This window comes from Petromyzon marinus, chromosome 37 (genome assembly GCF_048934315.1).
Source record: "Petromyzon marinus isolate PM22_M1 ecotype Great Lakes invasive population chromosome 37, UKy_Petmar_22M1.pri1.0, whole genome shotgun sequence".
NCBI classification, from domain to species: Eukaryota; Metazoa; Chordata; class Hyperoartia; order Petromyzontiformes; family Petromyzontidae; genus Petromyzon; species Petromyzon marinus.
The window spans coordinates 12,413,554-12,430,925 of record NC_133703.1 but is presented as its reverse complement, the minus strand read 5'-3'; the positions used below and the strand labels follow the sequence as shown (position 1 = coordinate 12,430,925).

At 49.8% G+C, this 17,372-nt stretch overlaps 1 protein-coding gene across 1 annotated transcript in view; it reads right to left on the bottom strand.

Annotated features, from left to right (window-relative positions):
* Positions 1-17,372, bottom strand: part of LOC116949753 (BAI1-associated protein 3-like) — a 66,409-nt gene that overhangs the window by 32,643 nt on the left and 16,394 nt on the right. Inside the window, exons 2-12 of the mRNA XM_032967387.2 lie at positions 14,030-14,128; positions 12,774-12,833; positions 12,155-12,221; positions 10,795-10,948; positions 8,849-8,893; positions 8,101-8,166; positions 6,764-6,851; positions 6,155-6,265; positions 3,879-3,977; positions 2,067-2,155; positions 560-668 (exon numbers count right to left, since the gene is read on the bottom strand). Of these exons, the coding sequence (XP_032823278.1) occupies positions 560-668; positions 2,067-2,155; positions 3,879-3,977; positions 6,155-6,265; positions 6,764-6,851; positions 8,101-8,166; positions 8,849-8,893; positions 10,795-10,948; positions 12,155-12,221; positions 12,774-12,833; positions 14,030-14,128 (987 nt within the window). The remainder of the gene's footprint in view (positions 1-559; positions 669-2,066; positions 2,156-3,878; positions 3,978-6,154; positions 6,266-6,763; positions 6,852-8,100; positions 8,167-8,848; positions 8,894-10,794; positions 10,949-12,154; positions 12,222-12,773; positions 12,834-14,029; positions 14,129-17,372) is intronic.

Here is a 17,372-nt window from a genome sequence, read left to right as displayed (position 1 = left end):
CCACGCACAAACCTCGTGCGGTAACGCGGCCAGCGTAGGTTCACCGTGGAGTGGGGGGGGGGAGGGGTGTCGGCTCCGGACCGGAGGCCTGGAACCCAGTAGTTGCCAGCTATTCGGGACCACACTGCCCCAGGAAACCCTCGGCAGTCACCCTTCAACCCCGTGGGACTGCTGCGGCGGGAGAGTGGGCAGGCGGGCAACGCTCCTCTCCGACGCGAGTTCGGGGGTCGTGCCGCGTCCCGGCGAGCTTCTTCGGGAACGGAACGTCCTCGTTCTCGCGCGACGGAAAGCCACGCGTGATGAGCCGGTCGCGTTGCGTCGGCGATCGGCTGCTCGGGCCACAGGCCCCCAGGCGAGTTAATTAATTACCAAATATCAGAATTAGAATATTTATTCGTACCGCAGGAATCCGATGAGCTATAAAGCTCTTTTTCACAGATGTCCAGTATGGGCGGGTAAGAATGTTACAGCGACAAACAGTACAAAAAGGTTATAGTAATGCAAAGTAAAAAAAAGGCCAACAAGACGCCTGAAGGATGCGAAAAGCTGCCGACGTTACCAGGTCTTGAACAGCGCCCTTCTCCCAATTTCTGTTAATGTCTCGCAGCAGCTTGAGGAGATAATCCAGCTCCTTCCTCTGGGTGTGCCTGCTGTACACCGTCCACTCACTGCCTGCCACAAGCGCAATGCACAGTGTGCTTAACATATTTAAAACACACACATAACGTTTTCATTGTTTGTTTATCATAAATATAAATAGATTTCAACTGCGCTTTCAGGCGTAGCGCATCAGTTCAGAATGCCCGTCTGGAACTGCTTTGGCGAGTTCAGCATCACGTTGTCAACAGAAAGATAAATTTGGCAGGAAGTAATCACACCGTGAAGATCGCAGCGATAGGCACGGTCTCATGATGTCACCGGCCAACACAGAGACAACGCAGCTCCCTACCATCTCCAAATGTCTCGCACGCAGCCACTGGGTCAATCTCCCACCCCCCACTGGCCATCATCACCGCAGTAACAGCTAAACGTATCACGTGGCAAGTCACAACATTTGACAATCGCTCTTCACCGCACCGGTGTGGTGCAGCTGAAGCAGCAATAAAATCGGCACGATTTGTCATCGCGTGACAACGTTATTCATTGGGCATGTCTGGCAGAGGAAGGGTGTACGACACGCAAATATATTATTGACGAGATCCGACGCAAAAATCTACTGGGAATTGCGGTGAAACCTCTCTAAGTCAGAGCCAGTTGAGTTAAAAGGCAGGGTTCTTTTGTAATCCGCCACACCTCTCCCACTCCAACATTAAGGATCACAACGTCTTTAAATCCAAAGCATTACACAAAGAACACTGCTCTGAAGCACAATGTCCATGCCCAGGAGGGTATTCAACTATTTTCTTTTATTTTACCAGGTTAGGCCCACTAAGCTATTAGCTTCTTTTTCAGAAGCGGACTGGCCACAAATGAAAGCTCAACGAAAGTGGCTTATCACGCGGAAATGAAGTGGCTTATCACATGGAAATGTATAACAGCCGGATACTCAAAACGCACTTTGATCCTAAATGTGGAGGAAAAAACCAGAGGACCCGGAGAAAAATCCACGCGACCGCACGGAGCACGGAGAGAGACAGGAAAACTCCAAATGTACAGCAGGCGTCGGGATCGGGATCGAACCCACGACCTCCTGTAGAGCAGGCAAGGGAGATAACATCTTGCCGCCGTGGTGATGATGTACAACTACCTCGGCGTTCCACGTGGTGTTTGCACGCAGCGCCCAGGCACACGCAGCTCCCCACGCGCGTCGAGCGAGCCGCGAGGTCCGGGGCCATTTGCTGCAAACCCCCCGTCCCCCCCACTCTCGCCAGAACGTACGTACACATGTTGATCTTCTTTCGCACCGTACGTAGCCAACCGTGCTAATCGGAGGTTCTTCCCCCCGCCCCCCCCACCACCCCCGCCGATTGCATCAAAATTTCGAGAGGTTTCTCCGCTGTGCCCTCTTCGGATAGAACGCGTCCGCGACGAGCGTGTGTCCCGGCGGGCTGGAAGGGCGAACTCACGCGAGGTTCCGCTGCTGGGCTGAGAGGTTGGCCTGCTGGCCGAGCTGGGCCAGCAGGCGGGCGCTGGCTTCGCCGAGATGCACGGCGGCCTGGAAGCGCCACGCGGCCGGCGCAGCGGCGGCGGCGGCGGCGGCGGCGGCGACGGCGACGACGGCAGCAACAGAAAGAGAAAGAACGGCGCCATTCGTTTGGCACGAGCAGCGTCGCGGCCGGTAAGGATTTGGGCGAGCAATTCACGGCAAACCGTTGACGCGGTGCGAGTCGGTTGTATTTGCGGGGGGTAAAGTAATAATCATGATAATGATGACATTTATAGCGCGCCAGATTTTGCACGCAAGTCAACAACTCAAAGGAGCGGAGCCAAGCTCAGAGCTGATCGAAATCCCTGAGCCAAATCAAATCAAGATTTAAACAATTAGGGCTTTAGGTGTTTCTTAAAAGTCAGAGTGCATTTGATGTTGCGGCTGTGCAAAGGGATTAGAGAGTTCCACACCGAGGGGGCAACAGCAGAGAACCGACATGAGGCTGTAACAGTATAGTGTAGTGTATAGTCTAGTGTATAGTGTAGTGGAAAATAGTGTAGTGTATAGTGGTGTAGTGTAGAGTAGTGCATAGTGGTGTAGTGTATTGTGTAGCAAAGAGTGTTATGGTATATAGTGGTGTAATATCTAGTGTAGTGTCGTATATAGTAGTGTGGTGTAGTGTATAGTGTAGTGTATAGTGTAGTGTATAATGACGCGAGACTGTAACAGTTCGAGAACCTCGGTGTCCGAAGCAGATTTTGAGTGATGCTGCTGCGTACGGTTCTACCGTGAGCCTTCAGTGCAGACGAGAGGAGCGAGGCGAGGGATGGTGGGGAAACGGTGGTGAAACACAACCTTGATGTCACATTTTGGTGAACACCGTAAATCACACTAACTTGTGGTGTGAATAACTAGAGCAGTGTTCTTCACTAATTTTCAGAGGGTGGGCCACTTTCGCCAATAAGACATCGTCAGTGTGAGGGGCCGCCACAAATTTGAAGCCATTGGGGATTTGACAGCAGCACAATGATGATGGTGATGATGGGAGGCCTCCAGCGGCCCCTGGGCCTTGCAACGAAGAATGCTGAACAGGAGCCTTACACTGTTCACACAATGTTATCATTTTGAACCGATCTAATAAAACATTTCATGTAAAGAGCACATTCCTTCAAGGCGCTTGACGTAGTTTGAAAATCGCCATGTGAACAGAATGATTCAGGCGGCAGGGGCATGCAAGGAATGAGGAATGACTGACCACAATAGAGGGGTTTCTTAGGGATCACGAGAGGGTAGGGGAAGGATGGAAAGGAGTGGAGGGGCGAGGGAAGAGGATGAGGATGGGCAATGTTTCCCTAGCCCCCTGCCACCTCGTACCGTGCGTGTAGTTTATTATACAAGGCGTGTAATGATTGAGCTTCACGGTGATGTTATTAAAACTCCAAACTATTTTTTTTATTTTACCAGGAAAGGCCCACTGAGACACACTGCTCTTTTTCAGAAGCGGCCTGGCCACAAATAATGGCCCAGCGAAAAACGGCTTATCGTGTGGAAAGATATCACAGCCAAATACTCTAAACACGTGTTAATTATAGACGTGGAGGCATAAACCGGAGGACCCGGGGACAAATCCACATGACTACGGGGAGAGAGACACGCAAACTCCAACTATACAGGCGACAGGGTTTCGATCGAACCCGCGACCCCCTGTATACCAGGCGAGGTAGTTAACATCTCCTAGCCACCGCGGCGTCTGCGCACGCCCAGTGGTGTGGGCATGCTGGGACGTCACCTGTTGTTCTACTTCCCAATGCAGCAGCACCTCCAGCAGGCCCCTGTAGGTCTGCAGGCGGGAGACTCCCACCGCACCCAGGCCTGTGCATCGCTGCGACTGTCCGTCACATGGAACACACACACACACACAAAGGCAAAAGATTCCCCGTATAGTCTTAACAAGTTGTTGGGGCAAGTGCTGTTAGCGAGCACCTATGAAGGACAACACGGCACACGAGGGGGTGGGCGGTCGGCACCATGCCCGGCCGCCTTTGTCTCCCCAGTGTTGTTGTTGACACACCGCACCAGGTACCCATTTGAGGCCGAGTCGACTTTGCGGAGGCCCAGAACTGGTTCAGATAATCGTCACAGGTGTTCGCCATGAGCGGGAATGGAACTCGGGTCGCCGGTTTTGGAGCACCAGCGCGCTAACTGCTATACCGCCACTCCCCACAGATACCGTACACACAGGGCCGGATTAACCCGCAGGCTAATAAGGCCTTCATATTGTGTAGGCCCTCCTCAAGGCCCTCCCCATTCCACATTGGAAGTAACAGCTAAGCAGCGGTAACGCGGCCATTGTAAATGTTGTTTTCTTTGAGTTACGTTGTGACAGCGTTCATGACTTTGCCACAGCTAAAGCTAGGAGGAAACAATTTTTTTGAAGAAATTAGCGTTGCGAGTGATTTCTGTTTGGTAAATTTACCTCGGGTCGAATAAATATACTTATGTTGAACTTCTTCCGCACCGTGCGTAGCCAACCATATGAATCGGAGGGGTTTCTTTTACATTGGTAAATAAATAAATATACTTTGTGACTTCATAATTATTTTGTTTGCAATATACTGCACAGTGGTAACACGGAGATCGAACTTAATTCGTTCCAAAACCGTGTTCGAACACCGATTTGTTCGAACATCGAATCAATTTTCCCCATAAGAATGAATGGAAATAGCATTGATTGGTTCCCCACCCAAGGATGCTTCTATTATGGGTCATTTTTACACAAATTTTATAATATTAACATACAGTACAGTACATAAAAGCATACAACAAAACAAGAAACACAGTTACAATTAATATAATAAATGAACATTGAACTTCACTTTACCTGTAGTAAGGAGAGTGGATGGCTTGAGTGGAAGGTGGTGAGGAAAAAGTTAACGGAACGATGTTCTTGGCGGGTCCGCACTGGGCGAGAGCTACGCGTGAACTGGCTCATTCGCCTTTGTCTCGGTCGCCATGGCTACGCGTCTCGGTCGCCCTGGTTACGTGTCTCGGTCGCCATGGCTACGCGTCTCAGTCGCCATGGCTACGCGTCTCGGTCGCCATGGCTACGCGTCTCGGTCGCTATGGCTACGCGTCTCGGTCGCCATGGCTACGCGTCTCGGTCACCCTGGCTACGCGTCTCGGTCGCCATGGCTACGCATCTCGGTCGCCATGGCTACGTGTCTCGGTCGCCCTGGGTACGCGTCTCGTCGCCATGGCTACGCGTCTCGGTCGCCCCGGCTACGCGTCTTGGTCGCCATGGCTACGCGTCTCGGTCGCCATGGCTACGCGTCTCGGTCGCCATGGCTACGCGTCTCGGTCGCCATGGCTACACGTCTCGGCCCACGCAGCTTCTTTCAAGTTGCTCGACCTCCGAATTTTTGTTCGATGTCCGGGGCAAAAAATGGTGGAAAATTTTGTTCTATCACCGAATTGTTCGAGTTCTGGGGCGTTCGATCTCCAAGGTTCTACTGTATACTACACTGTAACACCCCGGTTTGCGTTGCAGATGCGCTCCTGGAAGCTGCGACGGTGAATATCGAAATGATGTAAATGGCAGCGGTTTACAGGGTAGTAGTCGTAGTAGTAGTGGGTGGTGGTGGTGGTGGGTGGTGGTGGTGGTGGATCGTGGTGGAGGCGAAGGCCAAGAGGCGGCAGATAACGAGAAAGGACGGACGGTGATGCTGTCAGCGATGTGAGCGTGGGCGGGTTGAGGCGACGCAAATTAGATAGTAATATTAATAATAAAGTGACGACGTATTTGCGAAACACCCTAAAACGGAGTGGGGGGGGGGGGGAGACGTTAATCGGGGTATTGCTGTTTTAAATCCAAATTGAAAACCAATTTCTTTAGAACTTCTCTTTGTGTTGAGTTTGTTTGTCCTTCCCCCGCAGCCAACCGATTAGCACGGTTGGCTGCGTATGGCGCGAAATAAGTTTAACATAAATACGTACATCCTGTACATGCTTAGGCCCCTCCACAGCCCGTGTACAAACACACACACACATGCACGCATGCACGCGCACCTGGCTTTCCACCACGAACGTTGTGGTGAGTTTGCAGTCTCCACGCACGGTGGACTTGCGCGAGCGTGGCTGGAGTTTGTAGGACATCTCGTGGGGCCCGCACGGGAAACCCTAGGGGCACGTGGGGGCACGCGGAGCACAACGCTGACATTAGCACGGCGCCGGTTTGTGCCGACACGCGGCCGCGGGCTATGAGATGTTAACTACCTCGCCTGGTATACAGGAGGTTTGCGGGTTCGATCCCGACCCTGACGCCTGCTGTTGTATATTTGGAGTTTGCGTGTCTCTCTCCGTTTCTCCCCCTGTGATCGCGTGGATTTTTCTCTGGAACCTCCGGTTTCTCCCTCCACATTTAGAATCAACATCACGCGTTTAGAGTATTTGGCTGCTATAAATTTCCACGTGATGAGCCACTTTGTTGAGCTATCATTTGTGGCCATCAGCCGACAGCCAATTAGTAAGGTTTGTCACGGAAACAAAGCGTGCCAATTAGTTACTACTTCATCACACCAGTGTGTTGGAGAGTAAACCCACAACATTGACAATTCGAGTGCAACGTTTGGTGATAACAAGCAGCGATTAGCCTATTAATTTGTTCACGGTTCGTACCTTCAGTGGCAAACACAGTCGTCCAAGGAAGACGTCAACATTTTCCGTTCTTGCTTTGAGCGAATTTCTAATCACAATCTTGCCCATGCTGCAAGAGAACGCACGGGAATTAAAAAAAATAACACGTGAGCAACGTTGCACGATAACGAGCTATTTCTCAAACAATCATTTACCAAACGTCCATCCCTAGCATCCGCTCACATTTAAGGGTCATGATAATTGTTAGACTAATTGGTAAAGTCTCCTTAGAAATCACTTTCCGTTTAAGTATTTCCCAAACCACAGTCTCATTTCTCGCCCTCAACGTGAGCCCATCATTTGGACATTACCGGCTGAGTGGCAAATTCACGCATTACTCTGTACAGACAGACGATCAGAATGCAAAGTGTCAAAATGCGGACCGAATGCTTCATACGTGACTGCTGAATCTTGTGTTGATCTGACGACAGGCATTATTAAAACGTGAGGTGGTGGATTAAATCTTGACTTAAGGCTTTCGTGACTGCACGAATTCATATTCTTTGGGTCTTTCGGTAAAGCGATCATCATCAAGTGAATGATGATCGCTTGTATTGTGATCGAAACGTCGTAGTTTTTTTCATTTTATTTGAACCTATCTACTTGACTTTACCGAAACACCCAAAGAATAGGTGGTGGATTGTAAAGTCAGCTGTGCACATGCATGACTGTCCACCGCGTTCACCTCCCTCAATGGATTATGCTCAACATAACCCTTCCCCATTCCGATGACGTACATGGCCATCGTCAGTTTCTCTTCCGATTCCGTTCCGAAGGCGTACACATACGTCTTCAGGTCCGAAGGCGTACCGAGGCTCCCGCAAGGCCATGGCGGGAGGACGTGCGGCACAGTTTTGGTGCCAGCTATCGTAGAGTGCGGCGGTCCTGCCACTACGGTTCCTTGCGGCGAGTAACGACGTCTTTAAAAACAACAGCGACGCTTCGAACCCTCTAAATAAACTTTAACGCCGAACCGCTGGCGCGTTCCGAGATTCGGCGAGGCAATGGGACACTCCGCACCCCGCAACTTGCAGACGTCACGGAACAGGGAAGGGGAATTTCAGATGGGCGACTCCCGTCTCCCCGCCATCGTTGAAACGTCTCTCACTCGTTATCGGCGTCCGAGAGTATCCCCCCCCCACCCCCCCCCCCATTCGGTCTCATATCGGCAAGTAGTCTACAATGATTGAGCTAGAAAAATACTCTCATCATTATTATTATTGCCCTTGTTTTTCCAGGAAAGCCTCACCGAGTCTCACTCTTTTTTTAAAAAAAGGGGGTTCCTGCCAAGTCCTTTAGTAGTTGAGTAATTGACTCACTTGCGTACTCCTGCCAACGAGTTGACTCTCCGCAGCTGTTTCACCATCGACGACTGGTGGTGGCTCCTGCGACGAGAGGGGGGGAATCAACCCGAGTCTGCGACCGGACGCAATGAACGAGGGAGGTCCGCCATTGGGCCGCGGTACATGAGTCACGGTTGGCTACGTACGGCGCTAGGGATGTTCAATATCGGTGCATAACTAAGCACAAGGCACGACGCGAGGAAGGGCCGAGCCGGATGTGGACACTGTGGCATCGCCAACCGATACACATCACAAAAACGTTGGTCAGTTCTACCGCTATTTAAATCATAAACTGGTTCGATAAGATCTTAAGTTTTAATAAATTGTTATTTTAATTATTATTATTCATTGTATATATGTTACATATTGTTTAAATTGTGCATGCCAGAATATATGTAATTGTTTGTTGTTATTTTTTTATATATTCGCTGTTATACTGTTCGTTGTTAAGTCAAGAAATACCTATCGTCTGTGCCCTTCCCGTTGGGTACAGAGTGGTGATGCTGCATCCTTGCCCAATGCTGGCCCAGACTGGCTGCAAAACTCAACAAATAACTTGAAGCGTGACTGTTTGTACAGTACCTTGCCTTGTCAGAATGCCCTGCTGCTCACCCGTAAAACTCTGGGTGACAGACTCACGTCCTATTTATCTCTAAGAGGCACTGTCCCGTAATCTGGACAGGTATGGGATGGGTGGGGGGGGTGTTTCAGACGACATGCTCACCAAATGTAGAGACAGAAGAGATCGCTCTCCATGGACTCCACTTCCCTGAAGCGATACAAGAAGACGGGGCGTCATCACGGTTCGTCATTTCACGTTTTTTCACCCGACCAGCGAGATGACATGCGAGCGTTGTAACGACGCCCTGGGTTTTAGTTCTACTTGCAGAGCCTGCTGTCTGCATGTCAGACTCAGCATATTTAGTTATCCTGGAGGAATCCAATGAGCCGTGAAGCTCGTTGACCCATCAGCAGTGGCGGGTCAGCGTGTTACATAACAAACAATACAAAAGACGATGCAAGATAGAGGGAAAGGTAAGCAAGTCGCTAAAAATAAAGACATAAATAAAGTGTAGAAGTACAAATTGCACAAAAAACTAGATTCCTGACGATTTGTCAATGTCAAACGCAAGCTTGGACAAGGCAGTCCCAGCCCACCCCGTGGTGTCATACTGGTTGTGTTCTCACGCCATTCCTGTGTGATCCACCACCTCCGTACACCCAGGCTGTGAATTGCAAGTATGCACCACCGCTCCTAGCTGTGGTGAATCCACGGTTCTAAAATAGGCTTTGATAAAAAATATATATATATAAGGATTAGTCATTTGTAATAATTCAGAGCCCGTTGTCAATGAATCCACTGGCTGGGTGAAGGCCTCCCGCCCCAAGGCATGTCAGTCACTGGGGCTGTTAGACCAGACTCTACCACGCTGTGGTCACTGTGCGTTGGTAAAGGTGGGAGCTCAGGGCCAGTCCAGAGATCACTCGCCAACGCTGTTCTATTTGCCGTCGGGAATCTAACTCGGTTCACTGGCTCAGTGCGTTAATCATTGTGCCACCGCTCCAACCAAGTTATCGTTATATTTAAAATGTAGGTGCACACTTTCACACTTTTGATAAGGCCACCATTTACACAGTTCGAAGGTTATGCGTGTAGCTGTCAATTTTGTGCCTACAACGTCTAAGGTTGCCTCGATTCGCAATGGCCATGCTGGTTCAACGCATTGAGCTCTGTCGATGCTCCGTATGCAAGCAGCGAATGGCATTCGGGGGTGTTAATTCAGTCTCCATGAGGGGTCTCCATGGAGAGAGACTCTATGAGACTCCATATGGAGAGTCCTCATGGAGAGTCCTCATGGAGACTCCATGAGTCGCCCTCTGGGTTAGAGCTAAGGAAGCCGCATGTCGCCAGTCGTCCTCTGGGTTACATCAGTGGCGCGAGCAAAGCAAATTCCAGGGCTGCACCTTTGCCGCGTCCTTGCCTGTGGAATGCGTACGTGCACGTGCGCCATATCCACACAAGCCCGAGTGCCTTCTCACGGCCCGCGGATACAAACGTTCTCAGTTGTGCATCGGAACAGTGTACGAGAGATGTCGGGGCCAAGCGCTGCCTCCCGAGATTTTAAAAACGAAGTGAATGCCTCAGTGGGCTTTGTCTGGTAGGATGGGGGTGTTTCGATTTAAAGCTTTCCTGACTGCAATGATTCATCTTCTTTGGTTCTTTCGGTAAAGTCACGTAGAATGAGAATAAAATAATAAATTGATAAAATAAAATAACACAATAATATTCTCACGACGTTTCGGCCACAACACAAGCGGCCTTCATCAGGTGAAGGGACGAGACTGTCAGCGCTGTCCTACCAGACAGTCTCGTCCCTTCACCTGATGAAGGCAGCTTGTGTTGTGGCCGAAACGTCGTGAGAATATTATTGTGTTATTTTATTTTATCAATTTATTATTTTATTCTCATTCTACGTGACTTTACCGAAAGAACCAAAGAAGAGGATGGGGGTGGTTTATTTACCTTTCTTGTATATTGCACTCCTATCGTTTTTTTGGCTTGTTTGGTGTAACTTTCTTACCTGCACCTACTGGACATTTGTGAATAAGAGCTGCATAAGCTCATCAGATTTCTCCAGTGTAAATAAATATTCAGATTATGTCACGTACAGCAGAAACGTCTCGTTCCAAACGGGCTCCAGGGTCTTTTGCTGCCGGTTCGTTTTCTCCAGCAGGTCCGCTTCGAACAGCATGTCCTCCGTCATCTTGGAGGCGTCTGCCACTCCGTGGACGATGCCCAGTGTGCAGTACGGGCTGTTGGTCCCTGTGTGAAGAGGAGCGATGGTGATTGACACCCCGGGGATTATCGTGGGTTCCTTAAAGCCGCAGGTCAGTTCAGCCTTAACCCTTTTCCCATTCCGATGACATATGTGTACGCCAGCAGTATTACTTGCGATTCCATTCTGATGGCGAACATGTATAGTACGTCATCCAAACGGAATCAGAAGTAAAAGGCCACGCAGGAGGGCGTGTGGCACATTTTGGCGCTAGCTATCATAGAATGGCGGTCGTGTCGCTACAGTTCTCCGCGGTGAGCACAGCGTCTTTAAAAATAACGGCGCTACTGCAACTCTCTGAATAAAATGAATGCTCAGCCGCTTGCACGTTCCGAGATTCAGCGGTGAACGGGACACCCACCCTATAACTTGCAGATGTTTCGGAATGGAAAAGGGTTAACAGCATGCGGCTTACCATTGCAGAGGGAAACCTCCGCGTGGTGCTGAGTATGCGAGCTCCGGACAACTGTGGCAAACTGCATTTTGCATTCCCTTAGGATCTGTCGTAAGTGCGGCAGGCGACCGCTGTAGCAGGCTTCTGCATGTCGTAAGTAAAATCCGGATTGTAAAATCAACGCAAGGACATGTGTCGTAGCTCCCTAGGCAACAGCGGTTGCTACGGATTAGAGTGCCACGATGGTGAGATGTTAACTACCTCTCCTGGTATACAGGAGGTCGTGGGTTCGATCCCGACACCGATGCCTGCTGCATATTTGGAGTTTGCATGTCTCTCTCCCATGTGGATTTTTCTCCGGGTCCTCCGGCAATTCCCTCAACATTGGGAATCAAAATGCGTTTAGAGCATTTGGCTGCTATAAATTTCCACGTGATATGCCATTTCGTTGACTTTTAATTTGTGGCCAGGTCGCTTCTGAAAAAGAGCTGTTTATCTCAGTGGGCCTTACCTGGTGAAATAAAAAATGGTTGAAATAGTTTAATATCAAAGGAAGATATTTCTCGCAATACGTTTCGTCTTGAGCGGCGTGTCGTAGATTAATAATATTAATTAAATGTATGAAGCGCCCTTAAACAATTATTCTCAGGGCGGTATTATTATTATGCTCCTGGGAATATTTGGAGATTTCCCCAGGACAGCTGCTGCCTCCAGCAGGAGGACGATCCTTTGATCTTGGTGGCTACGACTCAGTGGCCACGGCTCAGTGGCTACGGCTCAAGTTGGCGTCGCATCTCACCATCAGTGTCCTTCGGCTCCAGTTTGTGAGCGCTGCTCACGGTCACCTTCAGAGAAAACGTTGGGGCCTGGAGGTGTAGACAAAGACAACCCCAAACAAATAAGCATTGTGCACCGATTATTATTATTGTTGTTGTTGTTGTTATTATTATTGTGATAAACGTTGACGGACACTTGGAATTACACTGAGAGACGGAGAGAGAGAGAGAAGGAGCACGTGGATTGGAGAACATCTAACCGGCTGGTGACGCGATTCAAACTTGTGGAGGCTTTGGGCAGGAGACGTGACTGTAAGGTGATCGAGACTCGTGAAGGAAGTGGCAGCAAAACTAACGGAACGCGTCCGAGAGGAAGTCCTCCAGAAGAGATGGAGCGATGGACGCCCGCGCTCGCGTGGATTGTCGCATCGCGGAATCGGGAGAGTTGGCAGCTGCGACGACGGTGGCATGGGAAGGCCTTCGCCCAGCAGCAAATGCGGTTGCATTTAGACGCCGTTGCATTTAGACGCCGTTACATAAACGTAAATGGTATTGATGATGATGGTATTGCCTGCCATAAAAATTATAATCATGACGGAGAGAGAGTGAAAGAGAGAGCGGGTCGAGCATCTGGACACGTACCTCTGCAGATTCCACTTTCTTGAGAATGGATTCGTGGTCGGATGCACTCTTGTCGAAAACCTTAAACAGATAAACACCATAATAGGGTTTTTCCCCCTTTTTTCCTGGAAACAAAACTTAAACCTTTTTTTACAATGATTCATATCTGCATTAACCACAATACTTGCAGTCAAAATGCAAAAAAAACTCACTGATAATATATGCATTGTCCTTGAAACTGATTGGTCCACACCAAGGGACGGCATTCTTTGGAGCCTCGACCCAATTGGTGCTCGACCAGATGACGCCAAAAGGCGTACAGCTCAAAGTAATGAGGGCTGATAGTGCATTGTCTTTGAGCTGTACGCCTTTTGGCGTCATCTGGTCTAGCACCAATTGGGTCGAGGCTCCAAAGAAAGCTGTCTCTGGTGTGGACCAATCAGTTTCAAGGACAATGCATATATTATCAGAGTATGTTTTTTGTTTGCATTTTGACTGCAAGTATTGTGGTTAATGCAGACATGAATCCTCATAAAAAAAAGGTTTCAGTTTTGTTGCCAGAAAAAAGGGGAAAACCTTATTATATTTTGGTACTGGCAAAGCAGGTCTAATGATGTAGATAAACACCGTCTGATGAAATGAGAAGAAAAGCCTTTTCCCTGTCTGGCAAAAGCATCTATTCAATCGCAGTGTCTAAACAATAGCGTCATCTAAATAATACCCCGTAAACAATAGCCTCTAAACAAACCCAAGCTTCTCAAGACACCGAAAAGCACAAATATATAAATAAACACTCGCGGCACAAGCAGAGCCTGGCGGTGCTTTGTAAGCTGATGAACAGTAATAGGCTGCGAGGAAAGCGTTCATGAAGTTGTCCAGATAATACCCCGTCGATCTCGTCAAGGAACATAAACCATCACACGAACTCCGGTCATCCTCGCAGCAGCGGCTTTTGACTGGCCATCGAACAAAGACGGTCACCGCATCGCGCACTTTCAGATGCACTTCTGCGGCCGTCTGGAACGCTCTTCCTTCCGATATTAGGAAGCCACTGGTAGCTATAGATTGAAAGCTCATTTCTTTAGATCTGCTTTTTGCGTTTAGTTTGCTGTCCTTCCCCTGCACCTCCAATTAGCATGATTGCCTATGTACGATGTAAAATAAGTTCCACACCCATACATACATACATAGATACATAAATGCACAAAACGGTCGTGGATGCATGCAATCCTTGCAGAGGGCTACAGGGTCCCCCCCCCCCCCCGACAACCACAAACCTTCTGGAGGTGCCACATCAATTCCTTGGTGTGAGTTGGTTTCTTCTTCACGTCGGGCTGGTGCACGAGCGTGTAGAGGACATCTTCGTACAGCAAGTCCTGTGGCGGAGGGGGGTGGGAGGGGCGGGTGGGTAAATGGGGCAACACAGTCACAGCTGCTGATCACGAGTGCGTTGGTCATCAGCTCCACACGCGCGTTGACGTGAGGCCACGGCCGTGCGCAGCACCGGTGGTTGCGAGCGCCCGCAATGGTTTTTTCTTTCCGCGTCCCTCTGCGCCGCAAAGTTCTCGCCCGACGGGGTTTTTTCGGGTTGTGTTATCGGAGCGTCGTCCGACGTTCCGCGCCACGTGCTCAAGAAGCTCCCGGCAAATGTATGGTTGCGCTGCAGGATACATACAGCAACTGTGCCCACGCTGTGCCCATGCCCCCCCCCCACCACCCCAGGGATAAATTATTGACGGTGAATTTAAATGTAATTTTGTTATTGGAATAAAGGGGCAGATCAGCAAAGCTGAACTTGATCATCCCTGCTGCACCTCCGATTATCTCCGCACCTCCAATAAGCACGGTTAGTGTGAAAGAAGTTCAACATACATACGATGATAATGAAAAGTAGGCGGCAAGAACCTCAGGCAAGTGGGAAGGCAGGCGACACGTGCGCCAATACAGCTACGTAAGGTGCAAAAGAAGTTCAACATTTTAATACAGAGGCTTTCGCGAACAATATCCATAATACAGTTTTTATTTTTTACATTTACAGATTGTAAATGTTGTGTATTTTCTCTCCAACACACCGGTGTGCTGTACTAGTGTAGTGACTAACTCGGAGACGATAAGAGTTGGAGGCACTTCTTCATTAACAAGCTCCATCGGGGTTAACACTTATTGTCGGTGACGTTACTCAGTCAGGACAGCTGGTAGGCTGCCTGACTGCTGACGCCCCGAGATGGTGAAGACGGAGACGATGACAAGAAGGATGGTGAAAACGATGAGAAGAACGGGGACGAAGACTCCAGCAGCATGACGGGGATTCCACTCCACACAACAGCCCCGAGGTCCCCTACAAGGGCCCTTCTTATACTGTCAGCGTGGCCTGACTCCGCCTCCGGCCACGCCCCCTTTCTAGAACCTCCCCGCAGGTTCTCGGTGTGCCCCTTCTGTGACCTTTCCCCTAGATCCCCCTCTGGTGTATCACGTGGCCTGCTGACGTCAGGGCTGTCGTAAGCCGCAGATCCCCTTCCCTGCCAACAGCCAGCGCTATGCTGTTACATTACTATTCTATGTCACTACGCTAGTGTAGTAACATATGACGTCACTACTATGTCTGGTCTGCACACACATGACGTCACTACCATGTCGGGTCTGCACACACACAACGTCACTGCCGGGTCGGGCAGTGCGGAGGCCGTTGACGTGTGCCACGGAGGTCGTGGCAGGCCGTGGCACTCTGGGTGACCCCGGCCAGACACGTGACCAGATCAAGGTGGGGGCCAGGGTCCAGGGGGGACCCAGGGGGTCACGTGGTCGGGGTCCAGAGCCTTCTCGAGGGTTCGAGAAGGGGGGCGTGGCCGAGGTGTGGCCGGCCACGCTGGAGAGGCATATACAGTAAGCGGGCGCCGCTGAGAGAGCAGGGCTGTTCGCCCCCGGGATGAAGACGCCTAATGAAGACTGAAGACGAAGAGGTCGGGGCCAAGGTCCACGTGGCTTGGCCACGCTAGCTAATATACCCGAGTGTTAGTGAGAGTAGGTCGGTGGTTACCACCCTATGTATAGTGTGTGTAACAAGTGTTAATAAATAGTGTTGCCTCCACAGAAGATTGTGCGCCTCAAACGAACCCATTACACTAGAAACGAATTGGTATGTTCTGTTTATGTGACAAACCTTACTAATTGGCTGTGTCGGGTGGTGGCAGGTTTAACGACACATTTATATATTTACACGATCTAACCCAAAAAAAACACTATATTATGGAAGTTCAACATATATACATATTAAGATAATAAAAAGTAGCACTTTTTTCTGCCTGAAGAAGACTAATAATAATCAGGTCAGCTTTTAACGCATCACACAGGATTCACTCGCTGTTGTAGAGACGCCAACCACAGACAAGCGTGAAGGCAGGCGACGTCTGCACTAACAATTAATGTTTACACGTGGGAGGAAACCGGAGCAACCGGAAAAGACACACGCGTGCGAGGGGGAAACGTTCTATCCCATGCAGACGGTTATAGGTGGGGTCCACATTTTTGCTGTTCTGCCTTCCCCTGGTGAGCCAGGGTATTAACACCTCCTCGATGCCCAGGGGAAAGGGAGTTTCGTGACATCTGTGCGGTGATCCACCAATCCCCGCTGCTGCCTCCACAGCGCTGGGTTACGGGCGTGCGCCACCATCGCCCGGCGCACAGCCGCAGCTATGACATATGGCTTAAACACGTGGACTTTGGTAAAAATGCAGCAAGAGCTATAAAGCATGCACACCCAGAATGAGAACGACACGAAAGAGGAGTTCACCATAGACCAGGGAACAAGCACGAATAGGGGACACCACATTCTCCTGTTGCACCAAAGCCTCCCTCATTACGACAAGGTCGTGTATTCTGTCCTCGTCTGAGCCAATTGATTTAATTCTTGTGCCCGGAGGATACATTTGATACGCATTTAAACTTGCGGTGCTTTGAGAGCCTTAAATGTGACCTGGGCCGCCAGCTCCATCTGGAGGGCCTCTTGAATCCCCAATCTCTGTTTTTTTTTATTGCAACAATACGCGAGCCCTTTACAATACACCAATTGACACTGGTGCGTGGGGGGTACATAAACTCCGAGAAAACTTTAATTCGGTGCAACGGGACATCACATGTATCCCTCTTTAAATTCGAAACAGGGGGATTGCTCTACAACTCTGGCTTGTCGCCTGGATGAGGCTCTTGTAATTACCGGTGAAACGTCACGGTATTCGAATTGCAAATGTTGTGGGTTTACTCTCCAACAGACCGGTTAGTGCTGAACTAGCAACGAATTGGCAGATGTGTTTTTCTACGTGACAAACCTTACAAATTGTTTGTTTGGTGGTGGCAGGTTTAATGACACATTTATGTTTGCGTGATCAAACCCCCCCCAAGAAAAACACTCTTTTGGGGGTGTGGGGGGGATGTTGGACTCCCTGCCCCAGCCAAGTGGGAACCACACATGGGGGAGGATTCCTCAAGCTCTGTTTTTGACGCTCAGAGAGAGAGAGAGATACATCCAGAACCTCAGTCCTCCAGAAGTGACGGAGGGAAGGTTGGCACCGTTTCGAAGTGCAGAGTTGCTCCCCTTCCCTTCCCGCCTTGCAGAGTCGAGTC